General features: G+C 43.8%; 1 protein-coding gene across 6 annotated transcripts in view; it reads left to right on the top strand.

The window, feature by feature from the left end:
- garnl3.S (GTPase activating Rap/RanGAP domain-like 3 S homeolog) overlaps window positions 1–18,400 on the top strand; it is a 107,136-nt gene that overhangs the window by 10,130 nt on the left and 78,606 nt on the right. Inside the window, exon 1 of one of the 6 annotated variants that reach the window (XM_041575356.1) lies at window positions 11,777–11,889. The exons of 2 other annotated variants lie outside the window; for them this stretch is intronic. In XM_041575356.1, the coding sequence (XP_041431290.1) occupies window positions 11,885–11,889 (5 nt within the window). In that variant the 5' untranslated portion in view covers window positions 11,777–11,884. Of the gene's footprint in view, window positions 1–11,776; window positions 11,890–14,932; window positions 15,078–18,400 lie in introns of those variants that run through there. 3 more of the 6 variants (XM_041575357.1, XM_018232600.2, XM_018232599.2) reach the window with 3 other exon arrangements.

Raw genomic sequence — 18,400 nt, 5'->3', positions numbered from 1 at the left:
CAGTAGGGCACTGTAGATGGAGATATTAGGGCAAGATGGTGAGAGAAGGAGAGGATGGAGACAGTAAGACAAGATTTGGACAGTAGGACAAGATGGAGACAATGGGGCAGGGCAGGATAGCGACAGTAGGGCAAGATGACAACAGGCACATTTTATGTTATCCAGCAGTTTGTTTGGCCCTTGGCCACACCAGAAATTAAAATGCCCTCTGTGCCCATGTATATGCTTATGACTTATTATACAATATACTTTACACTGTCATTGTATATGGTTCTTGGCTAAGGCCCTGAGAGGTCCTGGTGTCTGAGAGGCATTTCATTGGGGATGAAAGGGTTTGGGGTATAAGAAGGTTCCTTTGTGCTGAATGTTATTAAGGAAAGGAAGGTGCTGCTGCTCCTGAATCTGACAAAGTAGCTTACATCTTGTGATACATGTCATATTGCAAAGGCGCCTGTGTTTTATTTCATTGTTTTATTGGGTACAGCCAGTGCTTCCACCTGCCTCCCGCTGCCGCTTGCCTTTGAACAATGGGCTCCTTCTGACAAGCGCTTTCATTTCCTCCCCTCCGACACGGGCTCTTATAAGTGCTCCCTGCACTATTATGGTCTGTCACAATGGGACCAGCGCTCTGTCAGGAGAGATCCAGAGGAACAATGTCCAATTAGGCTGGATGTTAATGGTCAAGGTCACACCGAAGCCAAAGCACAGAATAATGTCAATTAGAATGAAACCTGGCAAAACCTGTATACTGTGTATTTTAAGCAATATGGCAGCTCCCTCCCATATGTATAAATACAAATATACAGAGAAGGAATACTCTGGGCACACAATAAACTATACCCTCATATTGTACTCTCTAAGGGAAGCAGTATGGCCTTTGTTTTAGTTAATGGATAAAGCTAATGCAAACAAAATGTTAATTTTCCCTTTAAACCCTCAGTATGTCCATGGCCCACTCCCCATCCCAGATTGTTACTTTAATACAAGGATTTCTGGCCATGGGCCCAGCTTGCCCTAAGCATAACATTTGTAAAATATAAAGGCTTATTTGGAGCTGCTTAACACATGTTTTTGTGGTTTTATTTTTAGAGTAGCCCTGCACATAAATAACCTAGAGACTGTGCAGTCACTTCCAAAATGTATGCTAAGTAGAAAAACACGTTGGTAACAAACCTAGAGAGCAAACAGAATGAAACAGAGGCATGACAACTGAAAAGCTAAAAAAAATATATATAATTCTAAGCAATGTCCCGATATCTCTTCATTCCTAATTCACACTGGGTTTATATTTTTGTGTAACTGTCATTGCTATTTGTAATTACTGTCCGTCCAGTCCGACCATTTTTGTTCTCTGGTTCTGACTCTATGAAACAATGTAACAAATCATTTCTCTTCCAACTGGCTTCTGCTACATTGATTTAGTGTCATAAGCTCTGACTTAAGCAATGCTATGAGCAAAGGATATTTCTTAAATGTTACCTGGTTGCTAGGGTCCACTTACCAGATAGTGGTCTAAAAATGGCAGACAATGTGATAAAAAAAACAACTGCAAGTTGTCTCACCATATTACTGTTGACACCAACTATAAATTAATCCTAATTTCCCCTTTAAAGAAAGCTTGCAGTGAATTTTTACACTGTAAGTGGTTTCTCTCATACGATTGAGGGCCGGCCAGTGTTCTGCTGCCCAGGACTGGGAACATAGAAGTGTTTGGATACATTTAAAATAGTTTCCATTGTGCCATTGCCAGATGGGTTTGCTGACACCGTATTGTCTGTATGAGACTTGGCTCGCCGACATGTTGGAATAAATCTGCACAGAGTTTTATGGACCTTTTTCCACTAAGAAGGAACAACCTGATTTATTTCCCATACACTGGGAAACAAAGTTGCTTCTGCCCGTATTTCACTGACCCGGCAATGGCTGGCAGCATTACGTCGGCGACATTCCCTATGGTTTCAGGAGCCATGTGCTTAGCAATGCTCCCAAGTTCTCTGGGGTAAATAACAGATTGCACACAGCTCATGATTTCCCTTTGTGTGACAGTTAATGGAAACTGTACCCTTGTTTATGGAAAAACACATGGCGGGGAGGCAGAACTGTGAAATTCCTATATCATATAACATGTGTTGTGAGTTGTCATATGGAGTCAGAGAGTCTTCCTTGCAAGAGTGGTAACCTACATAATTTATAGTCCATGGAAAGCTTTTTATATGGGTGTGTAAGAGTGGCCCAAATAGGATTGATTGCCGAGGCTCTTAAAGGAATTGTATCTTGTGGAGTAGCAGCAGTTGTAGATAGCAAGGGTGAGTGTCATTATTATGGCACTATGGAGACAGTAAAGCAAAATGGTGCAGGCCTTCAGCTGGTGTTGATCTACAAAACCTCAGCACCCACTGACATTCAAAGACTTTCAGGGGGTGCTCAAAGTTCAACTGAAGGGCCATAAGATAAGACAGTCTACATTGTATAAATAATGGGGCCCCATAAAGTTTTTATTTCCTGGGCTCCATTATATATTCATCAGGGTGACGAGCATAAAGCACAGAGACAGTAGAAAGAGGAGGTGTAGAGAGTATGGAGATGGGGGAAACAATAGTGTGGAAGTACAGATACAGGCACAGAGATCAGGAAAGTAATGGGAAGAAGGTGGAAAGAGTATAGAAAGTAGGGATTGAGTAGGGAGGAAGAAGAGAAGGTATGGATATCAGGAAAAGAATGGGGGTGAGGAGAAAAGGACATCAAGATTGGAAGGAGAAGATGAAGATTATGGAGATGGGCCAAAGAGCATACTGAAAGAATTTCACGGAGGAAAGAGGGAGTAGGAGGAAGAGAGGACATGTAAATCAGAAACAGAAATAGGTAGGGGGCAGAAGTATAGATTGGTTAGAGAGTGAAAAAGAGGCTGAAGGTGGAAAAGGGGACAGGAAGAAGGAAAAGGGGACATACTGTAAAGAGGGATGCAGTATGGGGCAAAGAGCATGGTGAAGGGATGAAGTGAAAAAAGGGGGTTGGAGGAAGAGAAGGCATAGAGATCAGAAACAGAAATTGAGTGGAGGCGGATGGAGTATAGAAATGGGGAAAAGAGTGGAAGGAGGAAGAGAGGGCATGGAGATCAAGGAAGAAATGGGGTTGAGTAAGCAAAGGCACAGTGCAGACTACATTGGCTTTGCTCAGGCCATGCCACACACCAATCCACCATCACCTCCACCATAACGACCTTTGCACTATAAGATCCCAATATTCACACAGTAGCAACTGAAAAGGCAGCCAGTTCTTGCTGCTAAATTGCATCAAACAAACGTCTCTGCTGCCATGTCGTTGTCTAATGTGTTCAGAGTATACAAATGTCATGATACTCACTGCCTTCTGCTGTCATTGTATTGTGGTTTCCAATATACCATTATGTAAAGGCTACAAATCCAGTGATCCCTTGTAAGGTCAAACTAAGACCTTGTGCATTAGTTGTCTCATTTTGGCTTATCTTGTGATTAACTGATAGATCCTGGAAAAAAGTCACAAGTCTATACACACGTGATAGTCCCAATTAGTGGGCATTTGAAGAGTAAAGGCTTCCAAAATATGGGTGATGTTTAAGCAGGACAAAGTCATATCTGTGCATGAGTGGATTCTATGCCTGGGTATAATCTTAGTCCTTCATTATACTTATGCAATGAGATTAATGTTTCCCAGACCCATAAAACATCCTGCTGCCCCCAAGAGCAATATAAAAAAACATTCATGGTGGGACTCAACTCTTGACACCTTTAAGGAACTTTTGGTGGTTCCATACCTCCCAACATTTATTATTGGCCACTTAGGCCACACCAAAACCACCCTTACCATGCTCAGTAATATTTAAACATACCACTAAATCACCCACCCGTGTTCAGATAAGCCCCACCCTTTTGGAAGGTCCACAAATCATGAATGTCCCGCCCAAATACTGACATATGTGGATGATATGACAATGTCTCTGCCTACATTTTTGATTAAGCTCTTGCCCCATCAAGGCTAGCCCACATCTGAACAGAATCTCACTAACCTTTTGATAAGCTCCACCTTTTTTATTACCAACATTTGACACTAGCCTGTGTAACACAAGAAACTCCCATGACACCAGGACTTGGAGTGTAGCCTTTTGGTCTCCATGCTGTTTAGATTAAAGCAATGACGGGAGATTAGGTGCACAGATTGTTTCCATGATATGTAAGAACAGAGAGCATTAAGCCTTGTTATTCTAAAATCTTATCTGAAAGACTGTGCCGTGGGGGTATGGCCGCACGACCCTCCGCTCTGCCCCCCATTATATAAACACACATTGGATTATGCAAGAGGATTAAAGTTCTCCAGGAAATGAATGTTCTATGTTTTTTAGTCATTAAACTATTTAGAAATAAGCTGCTTTTCATTTTTTGTGGAAAGAAGTCATTAGATGTTGGATGTCCTGTCTTTTACTACTTAAATACCACCATGGACTACAATTCCCAGGATCCTTAGCCACCTGTAGGGAGAGGTAGTTTTAGACAACTAAAAGATGGCAAGTGTGACAGCAGCAGCAGAAATTAACAACTAAAAGTCTACTTGCTAGTTCATGGGTGATATCATATAATGGGCTGCTTGTGTTGATGACATCACAGTTTACACAATGACAAAATGTAGTGCTGTTCAACCGTTATATTGTTCTGGCCCAATAAGTGGACATAAAACTATGTTTATGGGCAAGCCCAACTATACCGACGTGCAAGGGGCGTTAAATGCCTTTAATGAATGCTAGCCCTTTAAAATGACCCCTTATTATTAGTAGTAATAATACCTTGTTGAAATGCTTGGAAATTGGGAAGAAGCTGCCATGAGTGTTATCACCAGCAGATGGAGCTGCAAGACTGAAAGATCACATTTGGTCAAAGATATCACACAATGCCAAATGCTTTGCTCCAATCCATAAACCAGGGTAGGCCAGGGAAAAACTAGAACACTTTTTGAAAATTGGGCCAATTTATCCCATTTCATGCCCAGCCACACCCATAATCTTTCCAATTATTTTTTGGCTTTTCAATTGGGGACTCTAGATCAGAACAATTATGGGACGAGTAAGACATCTGGGAGATGTGTTGTAGAGGTGGGCGCATTTGGGACTTTCAGGAGTCAGCAGCTTGTTGGCCTGTGCTTGGGACCTTCCCTACATGTTTGTCTGACAGCCCAATTTTGACCAGAACATGGGTGACCAATGATTTTCTCCAACCCGCATAAAAGGCTCCTTAGAAATATCTCCATCCAGGGTCCATCCGCTGACCCTACAACCACTAGGGGACCCAGGATGACCTGCAAATACACTTACAAATTCATTCACAAATTAGCCTGGAACAAGGATAAGCAGCTGAGCTTCTGGACATAACTAAAATCTATAAAGACAGTGGTGTCATTTCACTTTAAAGCAAACGAGGTGGGGAAAGAATACCAAAAGCGCTTATAGCTGCAAGGTGCCTTTATTCACCGTCACACGACATGTTTCGAGCTAGGTAGCTCTTTTTCAAGTGTATGGTCATTTCACTTTACTGGGCCCCATGCTTCATTGTGACCAGAAAAAACATAAAGTAATAAAATTGATTAAAAAATAAAATTCCTTGATCTGACACTGATTATATTTATACAGAGACTGATAGCATCAAATGAAAGGAGGACTCATTGTGAGCAGCGGATATTAATGTGGAGTGTGGCGAGACAGCACAATATTTGGATCTGATCATATTGGTTTCTTGGCTGTTGTTATATGGTATAATTTTATGTAAAGGTCCTAAGTAGAATATTTTTCTTTTATAATGGGAAAACTTATAGTATGAGGGTATAGCTTATTGTGTGTCCAGAACATTTCTTCACTGTATATTTGTATTTATACAGTACATATGGGCGGAGATTCCCTTAGACAATACAGTATGAGGGTATAGTTTATTGTGTGCCCAGAACATTCCATCTCTGTACACGTGTATTTATACATATGGGAGGGAGGTCACCACAAGCTCCCCTCTTTATAGTAAATCTATCTTTGTGAATGGTGAAAGGTCATGTTATAAATATACCTGGCAGGCGGGGGACACCCGCCGATGGCTTGCTCTTGAATGCCTGCTCTTCTGTCGCTTCCGGGTTGTGCGACGTTCGGGGGAATTCGGGAAAATTCCCAGCAGCCCCAGAATCAATAAAAGACATAACAGAAACAGGTGACATGAACACAAATCCTAGAACTAGTGTTACAGGGAGCAGAAATACAGCCTGAATGAATCTCCTCAGCTTCGTTCAAGCTCAGGAGTTTAGTTAACACTAGTTCTAAGATTTGTGTTCCTGTCATTCTGTCCTGGAATAATACACCTGTTTCTGTTATGGCTTTTGATTCTGGGGCTGCAGAGAAATTTCTCGAATCCAACCTAGCACCACACAACCCGGAAGTGGCAGAATAGTTGGCATTAAAGAATGAGCAGGCGGTGGGCATCCCCGTCGCCTGCCAGGTATATTTATTGCAGGTCGGTAATGAGCTGATCACAATAGCGTTACAGTTGCATATTCCAGCTAGAGGTGGGATTTCCTCATATCTTGCAGACCCCATGCCTATTGTTCCCAAGCCCATTCATGTGCCTTGTTGGTAGGATGGCAGGCTGATTTTATGCCACATTAGACCATGTAACATCATTTGTCAGTGGGAAACTAATGGGCATTATATCATGGAGGAAAGAAGTCATGTGGAACGTATATGATCTGAGAAGTGACAAGGCCCCACATTTAATTAACAACCAGTGATAAATTTCCGCCTTCTCTATGGGGAAGAACTCTTTTATTTCATAGAATTATCACTATCCTTTTTGAAGAAGAACATTCTCTGTTTTATTCCCTATTTCTTTCTCTTATTTTAATAGGTTTGTGTGGTTTTGCCTTCTTAACAGCCTTCATGTCCTCTAGCTATCCACACAATTTTGTATTCTTGCTCTGTCTGGCTTTGAACCTATGAACTAAGAGGTTGAGGTTGCAGGTTCAAACCCAGCCAGAGGCAGAATATATTTTGCTATACTTGACAGTTTTATATAAACCCTTTCCTGTTCTATACATTATATAATTTATATTAGTTATTTAGTCAATTGTTGGAGCATTGTGTAATATTCATACTGGCTGACTGGGAGTTGTACATCTATTATATCTGTACTACATTTATATAGGCTCTGTTACAAGCATCTGTTCAATTATTATCTATTTTTGATGGAAATGTTCCATTTCCTGTTTTGTAAACTGGCATTACAGAATGTTTTCAGGCAGTTTCCCTCAGGGCCGAACTAAAATCCAATTGACCTTCTTAGAATTGTTGCTGACTGAGCTGAAATCCCAAAATCCATCTATTTTACATTTCTTCACAAATATTCCTTTGGCTGAAGGGACGGTCCTTTTGAGTAGTGGCTCCCTAGTGACAGTCTTGTGAAATAATCAATAACCAACCAATAACTGTCAGTCTGTTGTCGGGGGTTGGGGTTCAATATCTCACCTAGCCAAAGGTCTGCTTTATTTTACATAGATATACAAACCGATGTCCTGAACAGTTCTATAGAATTTTATGACTGAATGCAGTCTTTGCTTCAGTGGGAGTTGGGTAGACCTGTGATTGGATAAGTGCTAACACTGGGTAGGGATGAGTATCTAACAATGACTTTAGGATGCAAAGAGATGAGTGAGCCACAGAGGATCTATAGAATTTTATGACTAAATGCAGTCTTTGCTTCAGTGGGAGTTGGGAAGACCTGTGATTGGATAAGTGCTAACACTGGGTAGGGATACGTATCTAACAATGACTTTAGGATGCAAAGAGATGAGTGAGCCACAAAGGATCTAGACACTTGAGGGAGTAAATGTAATAAGTAGATTCATTGGGTAGGGATTGAGTTGAAGGATTTGGTGTAGGGATAAGAAACCAACAGTAAGAGGGAAATAAATGGAGATGAGTATATCCAATATATGTAGTGATAAGTGGTGTATGGGCACCAATTTACTTTTTGGGCAGGTTGCAGGCCAAGGGCTCTCACCACCATGATGTTAGTATTGTCAGCTGGGTCTGGGTTGGAAGATAGTGCATTTAGGTAGCAATTTGTTGGCCAGCATGACACTAGTTCAGATGAGTAAACAACAATGATTGGTGGATGCATGGAAATGTCTGAGTATATCCAAAGAAAAGTCTAATTATGTTGGGATGAGTAGCCAACTATGAGTGGAGAATGCAGGGAGATGAGCGAATGCATCTAACCAGTAAATTATTTGTGCAAAAGGATGGTAAAAAGAAGAGGGTGGTTTATTGAAACAGGTCACAAACCAACATCACCTGACACGTTTCGGGAGAAAATCCCTTAATCATAAATTGAGCGGCCAATATCCTTTTGTTCCACTAATCGGTAAATTAATTGGGTAGGGATGAGTAACCAACAGTGACTTAGAAACAAGTACACCTGTGACTATAGAATGTAGAGAGATCTAGCTAGTAAGTTCATTAAGTAGAGATGAGTAACAAATATTTATTGAAAGATGAAGCAAGATGAGTAGATCGAATGAGTATTTGGTTGGGATGAATGAAGGATGCACGGAGATGAGTGAATACATCTAATGAGTAGACTCATTGGGTAGGAATGAGTAAACAACTGTGACTATAGAATGCTGGGAGATCTAGCTAGTAAATTCATTTGGTAGAGATGAGTAACTAATATGTTTTGAAAGAGGCAAGATGAGAGAGTAGTTCGATTGAGCAGAGTTATTTGGTAGAGATGAATGAAGGATGCAGAGAGATGAGCGTATATATCTAATGAAGATTCATTGGGTAGGGATGAGTTATTAACAATGAGTATAGGATGCTGGGAGATGATCCAGTGTATAGATTCTTTGGTTAATAATGATTGATGGGTGCAGGGAGATGAGTAAATCCATCTAGTAAGTTGATTTATTGGGAGGGGTAAGTGAATACATTTATTAAGTTGATTTTGTTGGTAGGAACGAGTACTCAACAGTGAGTAGAGGACACAGGGAAATGAGCAAGTAGATTGAGTATGGTGGCTAGGGCATCTTTGGGAGTTCTAGATCAGAAAAGGCTGAAGATGCAACAAAACCTGCTGATTCTAGTGATTGTAAATTCTGTGGCTCAGTGACACGGTGTGCCTTGTCCTGTGTCCAGCTTGTATTTTACTATGGAGAAAAATGTATTGCTTAATTTAGGGAATATCATTTATTGCTGTGCAGCATGCTTCATTGATATCGATGTAACCCAGTACCCCATTTGTAATCGATTTGTGAATTTCTGACACACACCACCAGCAAGTTGGCAGATTGTGAACGTTGGTGCCAATTAAAGTTTCTGTATCCCTACGATTGAAGTGTTGCTCACTTCCCAACATGGATATTGAAGCCTGAAAGAGATGTATGATTAGCAGTGCTTGCTATTGATTAGCTATGCAGTCAGTGCTGCCAGATATAGGGTTGGGCAAACAACTGTGTCTACAATCTGGAAATCACACAAGCACCAATCACAGTGCAACGGGCTCTCTGCACATCCACCTTTGACAACCCCATTGACAGACCAATCTTGGTCAGTATGGGCAACTAGCAGCACTCTAGAGAGTAAGAATGGACAGCTGGAAAGAAGGAAAAGTGAGAGAAGAAATAGAAAAAGACAATTAGTGTGTGTGTGCGGTGAGTGTATAGAGACTGAGCAAACAGTGGCCTGCCAAATGGACTCTCAGCATCCCAATACTAAATAGAGTGGCTGTTGCCAATATCCCCTTCCCTCAATAAAATGAGGGAAGGGAATTATATCAGAATCGAAAGGAAAGCAACAATCTTTTTAGCAAGGAAGGGAATATCGGGTTATGGAAGATAGCTCATAGTACAAGTTGATCAAGGGACTGGTCTAATTGCATCTCTGAGGCAAATTGGAGAGGCTTAAAATTGGGTTTTTTGCCTTCCTTTGGATCAACTAGCAGTTAGGCAGTTTAAAATAGAGTTTAAAGGTTGAACTTGATGGACATGTCTTTTTTCAACCTAACTTACTATGTAAAGTGCAGAAGAAAGAATGGGCAGGGCCGGAACTAGGGGTAGGCAGAGTAAGCATGTGCCTAGGGCGCAAAGCTGGGGGTGCCAGGCACGTACCTGCTCTGTCGCCTACCCCATGTCCGGTCGCATCTCTCCCCTTGTATTTGCTCACGCAATTCGCGCTTCAGCGCATGCGCACACGCCAACTCCCGCTTCAGCGCATGCACGCACGTCAATTTGCACATGCGCGCATGGTCATGCACGTGAGTGTCAATTTGCGCATGCGCACAAAAGTACCGGCTTGTGCTCAGTCAGCACCAGCCTGGAGAAGTTGCCTAGGACGCCTATTGGGGCTGGCCCGGCCCTAAAAATGGGTATGAAGAAAGGACAAGAGCAGAAACCTTGGTGCCACCCTGGTCCCACTGTGCATAACGTCCAATGAAAAGGCACCAAAATAATATAATAATGCCTTGTCATATTACTTGTCCTAAAAATATCACCTACTACTCATTGTAAAGAGGTCCTGGTATCCAATCAGAATCCTCATAATACCAAATTTTTTCAATATGCACCAATGGGCCGCCACATCCTTTAGTTCAAGATACCAGATATTATCCATGGATAGATGTTCCCCCATGGAAGCAATGCTGTCTTCTGAATTCTATTAACTAATGCTGCCTGCTTATAGGCGTTACTTATTCATGTCTCTTCCTCTAATGAAGAACAAACCCACCAACCCATGGATGAACATGGGGCCCTGGGTGGCCTCCAGCTCTGGAGAATCAAAATAGGCTCTGGCATTCCAAGTACACATAGGCCCAAACAGACTGCCATTATCCCTCTAAATAGGGATTTTCTATGGCAACTACAGCAGCCCCCTGGCATTTGCCAGAACCCACAGATTGCCAGTCCAGGCCTGGTGGCCCCCAACCCTTTAAAATCCAATTACCTGTGCATTTTCATTTTTTTCTGGCCTTTTGGTGCTGTTGGAGGCTGCATGCTGATGCTGGACATACATACTATAGAAAGACCAACTTGTTTGACAAGGTCAATAAAGGAGTCAATATTTGCCCAATTGGTCAGCGTTTGACTCCTTTGTTGAGCTTGCCAAAGGCTTGGATCTTTACCACGCCAAATCAGTGCATAAAGGGGGACCCATACAGACCACATCCATGCTGTTCCTGATGCCAACTGGATTTTCTTTACATTAAAGGAGAACTAAACCCCAAATCATTATGTGTGCCAATTTGGTATCCACCTCTGATGACTTTAATCCATAATCCCTTATACCAGTGCTCTGATATTTAAGCATTTTGTCTTTCTTCTTGTCCATAGTATCCTCTGCCAGTGCTGTAGGTCTAGGTGTCTCCTTGGCTGCACCCTCCAGCCCTCTGTATGCTCCTAGGCAGCTCTCCCCTTCCAAAATAAATCAATGTTCTTGTTTTTTCCCTTTGAGCCCATCTGGCAGGGGTCCAACCCTTGTACCTTGCTAACTCTTTGCAGAATGAGGAGCGGCATTTGTGTTTTTTAAGGAGCCCTGGCCTGGGGCCAGCTTGTAGCTCTTACCAGAGCAGGCAGAGGGAGAGAGAGAGGGGCCTTACCCAAGCCAGCACTGCATTGAGTATGCTGCATTGTACCACATCAAAACCCAGGGATACTTGTCATATACATGCTCTTTTTCCACCAGAATTCCCGCTGAATTAAGCTTAGAAGGTGCTGGAGCCAAATGAATTGGCTGAATGCTTTCATTAAGTGGCCTGCTCTAATCCTTACCTGTTTCACCTATTTCTTGCTTGTTCTGCTTGAGCGAGTAACATGGAAAAGGAATGGTGACAGCATGAGGTAAGGGTCTGCATAAAATACGGATTTCAAGGTTCAGCCATGTTCATAGAGATGGGAAATGTAATTGTAGCCAGCAGGGAAGAAAGGAAACTTTGTATCATGTTATTGATGGGAAGTAAAACATTGTATCTCCCATTCATTTCATTCACTCTGCTGCCGGAGGTGCGGGGGGGGGAAATTGGGTTTCAAGGGTGTTGCAAATGAGGAAAAATATCAAGAGTTGAGGCTGGGAAATCTCTGAAACTCTCTAAAGCACTGGGACTGCCTACATGGATGTCTCTGCCACATATAAAGGGAGGGGGAGCATGTCTGTGTTACAGGGAAGGGGGGGGGAGGGATTACAGGGGAATCCGGAGGGAGCTAGCGATTATGTGGAGCTGTGTTGTGCCAAATCGGAAATAGGGAGGCATTGGCAGACTTGAGGTCTCACCTGGCCCCTTTGATAGAAAATTATACATATACATGTTGCATTGTTATATGGTGTTATAATTGATAATTCTAATATCCTTATCATTTACAGTAGGGGGTACATTATCCCTTACAACACACGAGTGATACTCAGAGTTCCCTGTAGCCTGCAGCCTTGTGCCTTTATATGGTCACATAACTCCTCAGTGACTCCTAATATCCTTATCATTTACAGTAGGGTGTACATTATCCCTTATAATACATGAGTGATACTCAGAGTTCCCTATATAACTCAGCTTGAAGCCTTGTGCCTTTATATGGTAACAGAACCCCTCAGTGACTTCTAATATCATTATTATTTACAGTAGGAGGTACATTATCCCTTATAATACATAAGTGATACACAGAGTTCCCTGTATAACTCAGCCTGCAGCCTTGTGCCTTTATATGGTCACAGAACCACTCAGTGACTTCTAATATCCTTATCATTTACAGTAGGGGGTACATTATCCCTTATAATACATAAGTGATACTCAGAGTTCCCTGTATAACTCAGCCTGAAGCCTTGTGCCTTTATATGGTCACAGAACCACTCATTGACTTCTAATATCCTTAGGGGGGGGGTCATTATACCTTATACATGAGTGATATCCTCTGTGTGTTTCAGGTGTGGCTCAAACAGGCACTTTGCAGTAAATGCCCAGTGGTGAAGTGCGCCCTCTGTGGTAAAACTGGGCATCCCAGTAAAGAATGCCAGGAAATCTGCTGCAATTTGTGCCTGAAGTTAGGACATGCCCACCGTTCTTGCCCTGATGCCTGGCACAACATTGTTAGGGCTTGCCCTTATTTACAGGAGGAAATTGGCCAGGGAATGTAGATTGTCAAGGAGGGTGCCCCAACATCTGAAGTGGTGGGATCAGAGAGGGAGGTTGTGCAGCTGGAATCCAGTGCCCCATGCAGTAAGGTGGTGGGTAGGGCAGCAGAGAAGTTACCCAAGGGGAAGGAGAAGGGTGAGCAGAGGGCCAGTCAGCCTACGAGAGAAGAGGAGTGGACTCAGTTAAAAAGAAAGAAACCCCCCCAAAAATGGTGGTAGCAACAGCAATATGTTTGTTCTGCCAGAAGGTAAAAGCTTGGGAGATCTGCCTGAGGAAGTGGACGAGAGGCTGAGGGAGGAAGAAAAGAGAGAGAAGTGGAAGGCTAGGGTCTTGGGAAAAAGGAATAAAAACAGGAAAGAGGGAAAAGAGAGTGGGGGAGAGGTTTTGAGTAAGGAGGGGGAGTGCGAGTCCCTGAAGGAGGCTTAATTTTTTAAAGTCGCGCCCCTCCTGCCACGCCCCTTTTGTGAATTCATCATTGGGGCGACAGGAGCTTTAAAATGGAAGCCGGAAGTCAGGCGGGTTGGTGAAGGGCGGGTTAGGGTCCGGTTTTACATTCATTGAATAAATGCTGTACTCTGGGTAAATGTACATTTCATTTGTGATTCTTATGATTTTGTTTGGTCTATAATGTGATGCTTTTCTTTTTCTATAATGTTTATATAATTTTCTGTAATGTTTTTACTTTCAATAGAATTCCCTCCTCCCATATGTATAAATACAAATATACAGAGAAGGAATGTTCTGGGCACACAGTTAGCTATACCCAGGGGCGCTCCGCCAATGAGGCCAGTTGAGGCACTCGTCTCAGGCGGCATCTCCCCCCTGGTTGCCAGGGGCGGCAAAAATGCCGCTCCTGGTAACTAAGAGACAAATTTCTGCAATTGCGCTCTCTGCACTAGCAAAGTGGACCCCCCGACCCCCGTCCGGCGCTGAAGGTGTGTGCCATGGGGGAGACGGGGGCGGCAAAAACAAAGGCCGCCTCAGGCGGCAAATTGGGCAGGATCGCCCTTGGCTATACCCTCATACTGTACTGTCTAAGGGAAACAATATGGCAACTCCCATATGTATAAATATAAATATACAGAGAAGGAATGTTTAAGGCACGCAATAAGCTATACCCTCATACTGTGAGGAGCTAGTGAGAGTGCTACTGCAGGAGTAGTGGGTTTTCCCAGGCCCGTGAGGGCCTGGAAGAGATCAATTTGCCACAGGAATTGCAGGGTTAGTCTTTGCTAAGCTTTTCTTTTCAAATTATGTTGTGTTTGCCTCTTAAATGAGGAAAAAATCTGCTTTTCCTGCCAAGTGCATGGTGGCTGAAGCTAAGGAACCCAGAGTGGGTACTGCCAAACATGCAGTTAAATCCAGAGTTCGGTGAAGTCTCTGGAAGCAAAGAAGCGGAGTGAGAAGAAAAGTTTGCAGAGGAAAAGTGAAGGCCTTGTCTGCAGCAGGAAAGAAGGAAAGTGCAAAGCATGAGAACAGCACAGTACCTGGAGGGGAAGCAGGAGGGCCAACACAAACCATTGACTCTGTAACAGCCCTGCCTGTCTCAGCTGAGAGCACTTCTGCCATTACTGCCGGGGAATCTGGTCTGGTCACTGGGGAAGGAACCAGTAGCTCTGCAATCTGCTTGGCCAGTGTTTCAGCCATGGAGGCAGCAAGTCTGAGCATTGGGGAGGCCTTGGATGGGAGCTGCCATGGAGTACAGCCAGCAGTGGTTCCAGCAGCAGACCAGTAGAGGGAGCCCATGAGCAGGAAAGTGCCGCAGAGGGATTGTGCTACAGAACCAACATGGCTGCTGGAAAGGCTGGAGGGCCAGCAGAGCTGGAGGAGGACTGCAAACTACTGGCAGAATCTATTGCTGAGGAAACCCTGAGGGGGAATGAAGGTGCTGTTCCTGCAGACAAGGTAAAACATTCTATTTCTTTGGGGTTCCAGAGTGCTAGAGACTTTGCTAAACTGACTATAGATTCAGCCCCCCCCCCTAAAGCAGCACAAGGGGAGAGTGTGTTGGTCTCTGATACAATCATTAAAGCCATTAAAGCTATGGAAAGTCTGCAGAAGAGGAAAGTGGAACTGAATGGCAAATTAATGAGACAGATAGAAAGCACTGGCCTTGCTAAGGGGGAATCCAGAGCCCAGAGCATAAGGACAATGGTCCAGTTAAAAAAAGAGCTGGAGGATCTGGAACAGGACATTGCTGGGACTATGGACATTATCAAGCCCTGGGAAGACTTCTACCAGAATAAAGGCCACTTTGGGACAATGAGTGGAGGGACACAAGTGACTTCTCAGACTGTTAAACAAATGATCCTGGACTTTAACCCTGAGCTCACTGAGCACCCTAAGAGTAGAACAGACTCTGGGTTTGAACCCCATGTTGTCAGTACTGATACTGCTGAGAGTATGAGTGTAAGCTGTGTGGTGAGTGGCAGTGGGGGAGGGGCAAGAGTGGGGGGTGCCGGTGGTAAGGATGAGATTGGGGGGAACGAGGCACAGAGTGAGTGCAGGCTGGTGGGTGAGCTGTGGGGGGGGAATCCAGTAACGCAGTCCAATATTGAGGGACAGCAGGCTGCTCACAGTGTCTGGGGGAGGATAAAGCCCTTTACCAATCAGGGGCAGCAAAGTGGCACTTTAGAAGGGCAAGTTTTCAAAAGGTGGAATGTTGTGAGAATCAGGTGGGATGGGGAAAAGGAGAAGTTTCCTGGGACAAGATTTAGTTGCCGCAATTTAATCAAACAGTCCATGGGCTTCACCCCAGATGATATTTATGCCTTTGTAACTGCCTGTGATGTTGAATACGATGTCAGTTTCAAGCTCTCTCAGTGGCTGGAGTAATTCTGGGGCTGTATGAGGAGAAGAAGGGGGTGCAGGAATGGGAGGGGTTTAGAGCCGTTCCCATAACCAGGCCAGAGACAACGGTGGTGACTATCCTCTTTAAGAATTAATCTATCCCCCGGAGGATATTACGGTCTGGCTGAGGAGGAGCAGTTCTGGGTACAGGGCACAAGTCAGGTTGGAGGTGCAGAATAATGTCCCTAAACATCTCCCCAACTCTCTTTTCATAGGCAAGGAGAGAGCCTCCTGTTTCTACCCTGGGCAACCTCGCCAGTGCTTCATCTGGCCAGTGACGGTGAGAACAAGGTGTGTGCGCTGTGTGGGACCCAGGGCTGCATCAGCAAAAAGTGCAGCAAGATCCAATGTAACTTGTGCGGTACCTTGGGCCACACACACCGTGAATGCCCAGATGCCTGGCATAAAATCACCAAGGCTTGCCCACGGGTAGAGGAGGAACTCTTTCAGCCAATAGAGGAGCCTGTAAGGGAGCAGGGAAGGGAGGAGGAGCCAATGGAATCAGGTAATGATGCAGAATCAGAAGAAGTGAGGGAAGGAGATAGTGAGGAAGAGGAGGCAGGTCAGAAAGGGAGCAGAAAGTCCCCCCCAAGAGAATGCATCCCAAAGTCAAGGGAAGTGGGAAGAAGGGTGGAAGGTGGTAGGAAAGGCTGGGAAGGTCCTTTTTGACAACAGCATTAAGTTGTCCAACAGATATGTGCTGCCCCAGGGTAAGAGTTGGGGGGAAGTGGCAGAGGAGGAGGAGATGAGAAGGATGGAAAAGGAGGAACAGGAAAGGCAAAATGCAAAAGAAAAGGGTGAGGAAAGGGAGAAAAAGAAGGAAGATCAGGTGCAACAAGAAGTTAAAGGGAAAGTAAAGGAAAGTTACGCCAACAATCCTCAACCCCAGGAAGGGGCAATAAATAAAGATCAGGGCAGGATGAGAAAGGGGAGAATTGAAAAAAGATTAACTTCTTATGCTGGAAGAAGATGGAGGTTTTCAGGAAATTAGAGGGATCCAAGTGGAGTTTCAGTGGGGAAGGGGAAGATGTTCAGGGCAAATCCCTTAAAGTCAGAGGTGCAGGCACTTCTAATGTTGGGTAATTAATCAGCATTTAAATTTCATGTGATGTGAGAAATCACTGGGAAAGCACAAAGCACAGTACCAGTAACCATACAGTAACTGTTAACGGTTACTGTATAGAGAAGTTTATTTTTGTTTTCTATGATATGAGATAAAGTAGCAAATGTCTTTGGGTTTATTTAATATTTGTAATTGCTCTTCATGATGTCTGTGCATTTAGTAGGTTAAATCTGTTATTTTATGCTTGTTTTAAACTGTAATTTGTATTAATCTGATAAACAAAATTTCTCTCCTCCCATATGTATAAATACAAATACAGTGGCGGAACTACGGGGGGAGCAGGGGGTGTGCACCCCTTCAGGGCCCCCCGGCAGCCCGCTCGCCACTGAAATCCGGCGTGTACTGAGGGGGGCGGGGCCCAGCTGCGCATCACGCACCAGGGCCCGCCCCCCGCTAGTTACGGCACTGTACAAATATACAGAGAAGGAATGTTCTGGGCACACAATAAGCTATACACAATAAGCTATACCCTCATACTGTACTGTCTAAGGCAGGGATCCCCAACTCTTTGTACCCATGAGCAACATTCAGAAGTAAAAGGAGTTTGAGAGCAACACTAGCATGAAAAATGTTCTTGTGGTGCGAAATAAGTGCTGTTATTGGCCATTTGGTAGCCCCCATGTGGATTGTCAACCTTAGGGATGGGCAAATTTTTTGCCTTGTTTCGCCGCAGAAATGACGCCCATATACTTGTATGGCATTGCGCGTCCAAAATAAAAGCCTAGTCAACCTACATTAAGGCTCTGCTTGGCAATACATCTGTTTTTTATACAACCAAAACTTGCCTCCAAGCCTGGAATTCAAAAATATGCACCTGCTTTGAGACCACTGGGAGCAACATCCAAGGAGTTGGGGATCAATATGGCACCTCCTGCAAACATATTCTACAACGCTGTACAACTGAAGGGTACAGGTGATTCTGTTTCATGAGTATAGCTGAGAACTCCCTGCATCCTTGGAATATATGTATCAGGGTGAATGTGGGTAGAATTCTGCCTCACTGTTATTGTTAGTAAACCAGTTACGTCCCAGGTAATTTTTACTAATTGACTTTTAATGCAGTTACCCATTAATGGTATATCTGCTGCCAGCTGGCTTTATGTGCACTTTCCCTTCCAGAAAACAGGTTAATCGCATTGCTTGAATCCCTTCCAACTCTGCATTCTGCTGATGGCTTTGAGGCCATAAACCTCCCATTAAGTTGGTTTATGAAGAAAGACACAGGCATTAAATTCCACCTCTCATTTCATTCCTA

This window comes from Xenopus laevis, chromosome 8S (genome assembly GCF_017654675.1).
Source record: "Xenopus laevis strain J_2021 chromosome 8S, Xenopus_laevis_v10.1, whole genome shotgun sequence".
In the NCBI taxonomy this organism is placed as follows: Eukaryota; Metazoa; Chordata; class Amphibia; order Anura; family Pipidae; genus Xenopus; species Xenopus laevis.
Note: the sequence above shows the minus strand (reverse complement) of the source record. Positions and strands in the feature narration are given on the sequence as shown.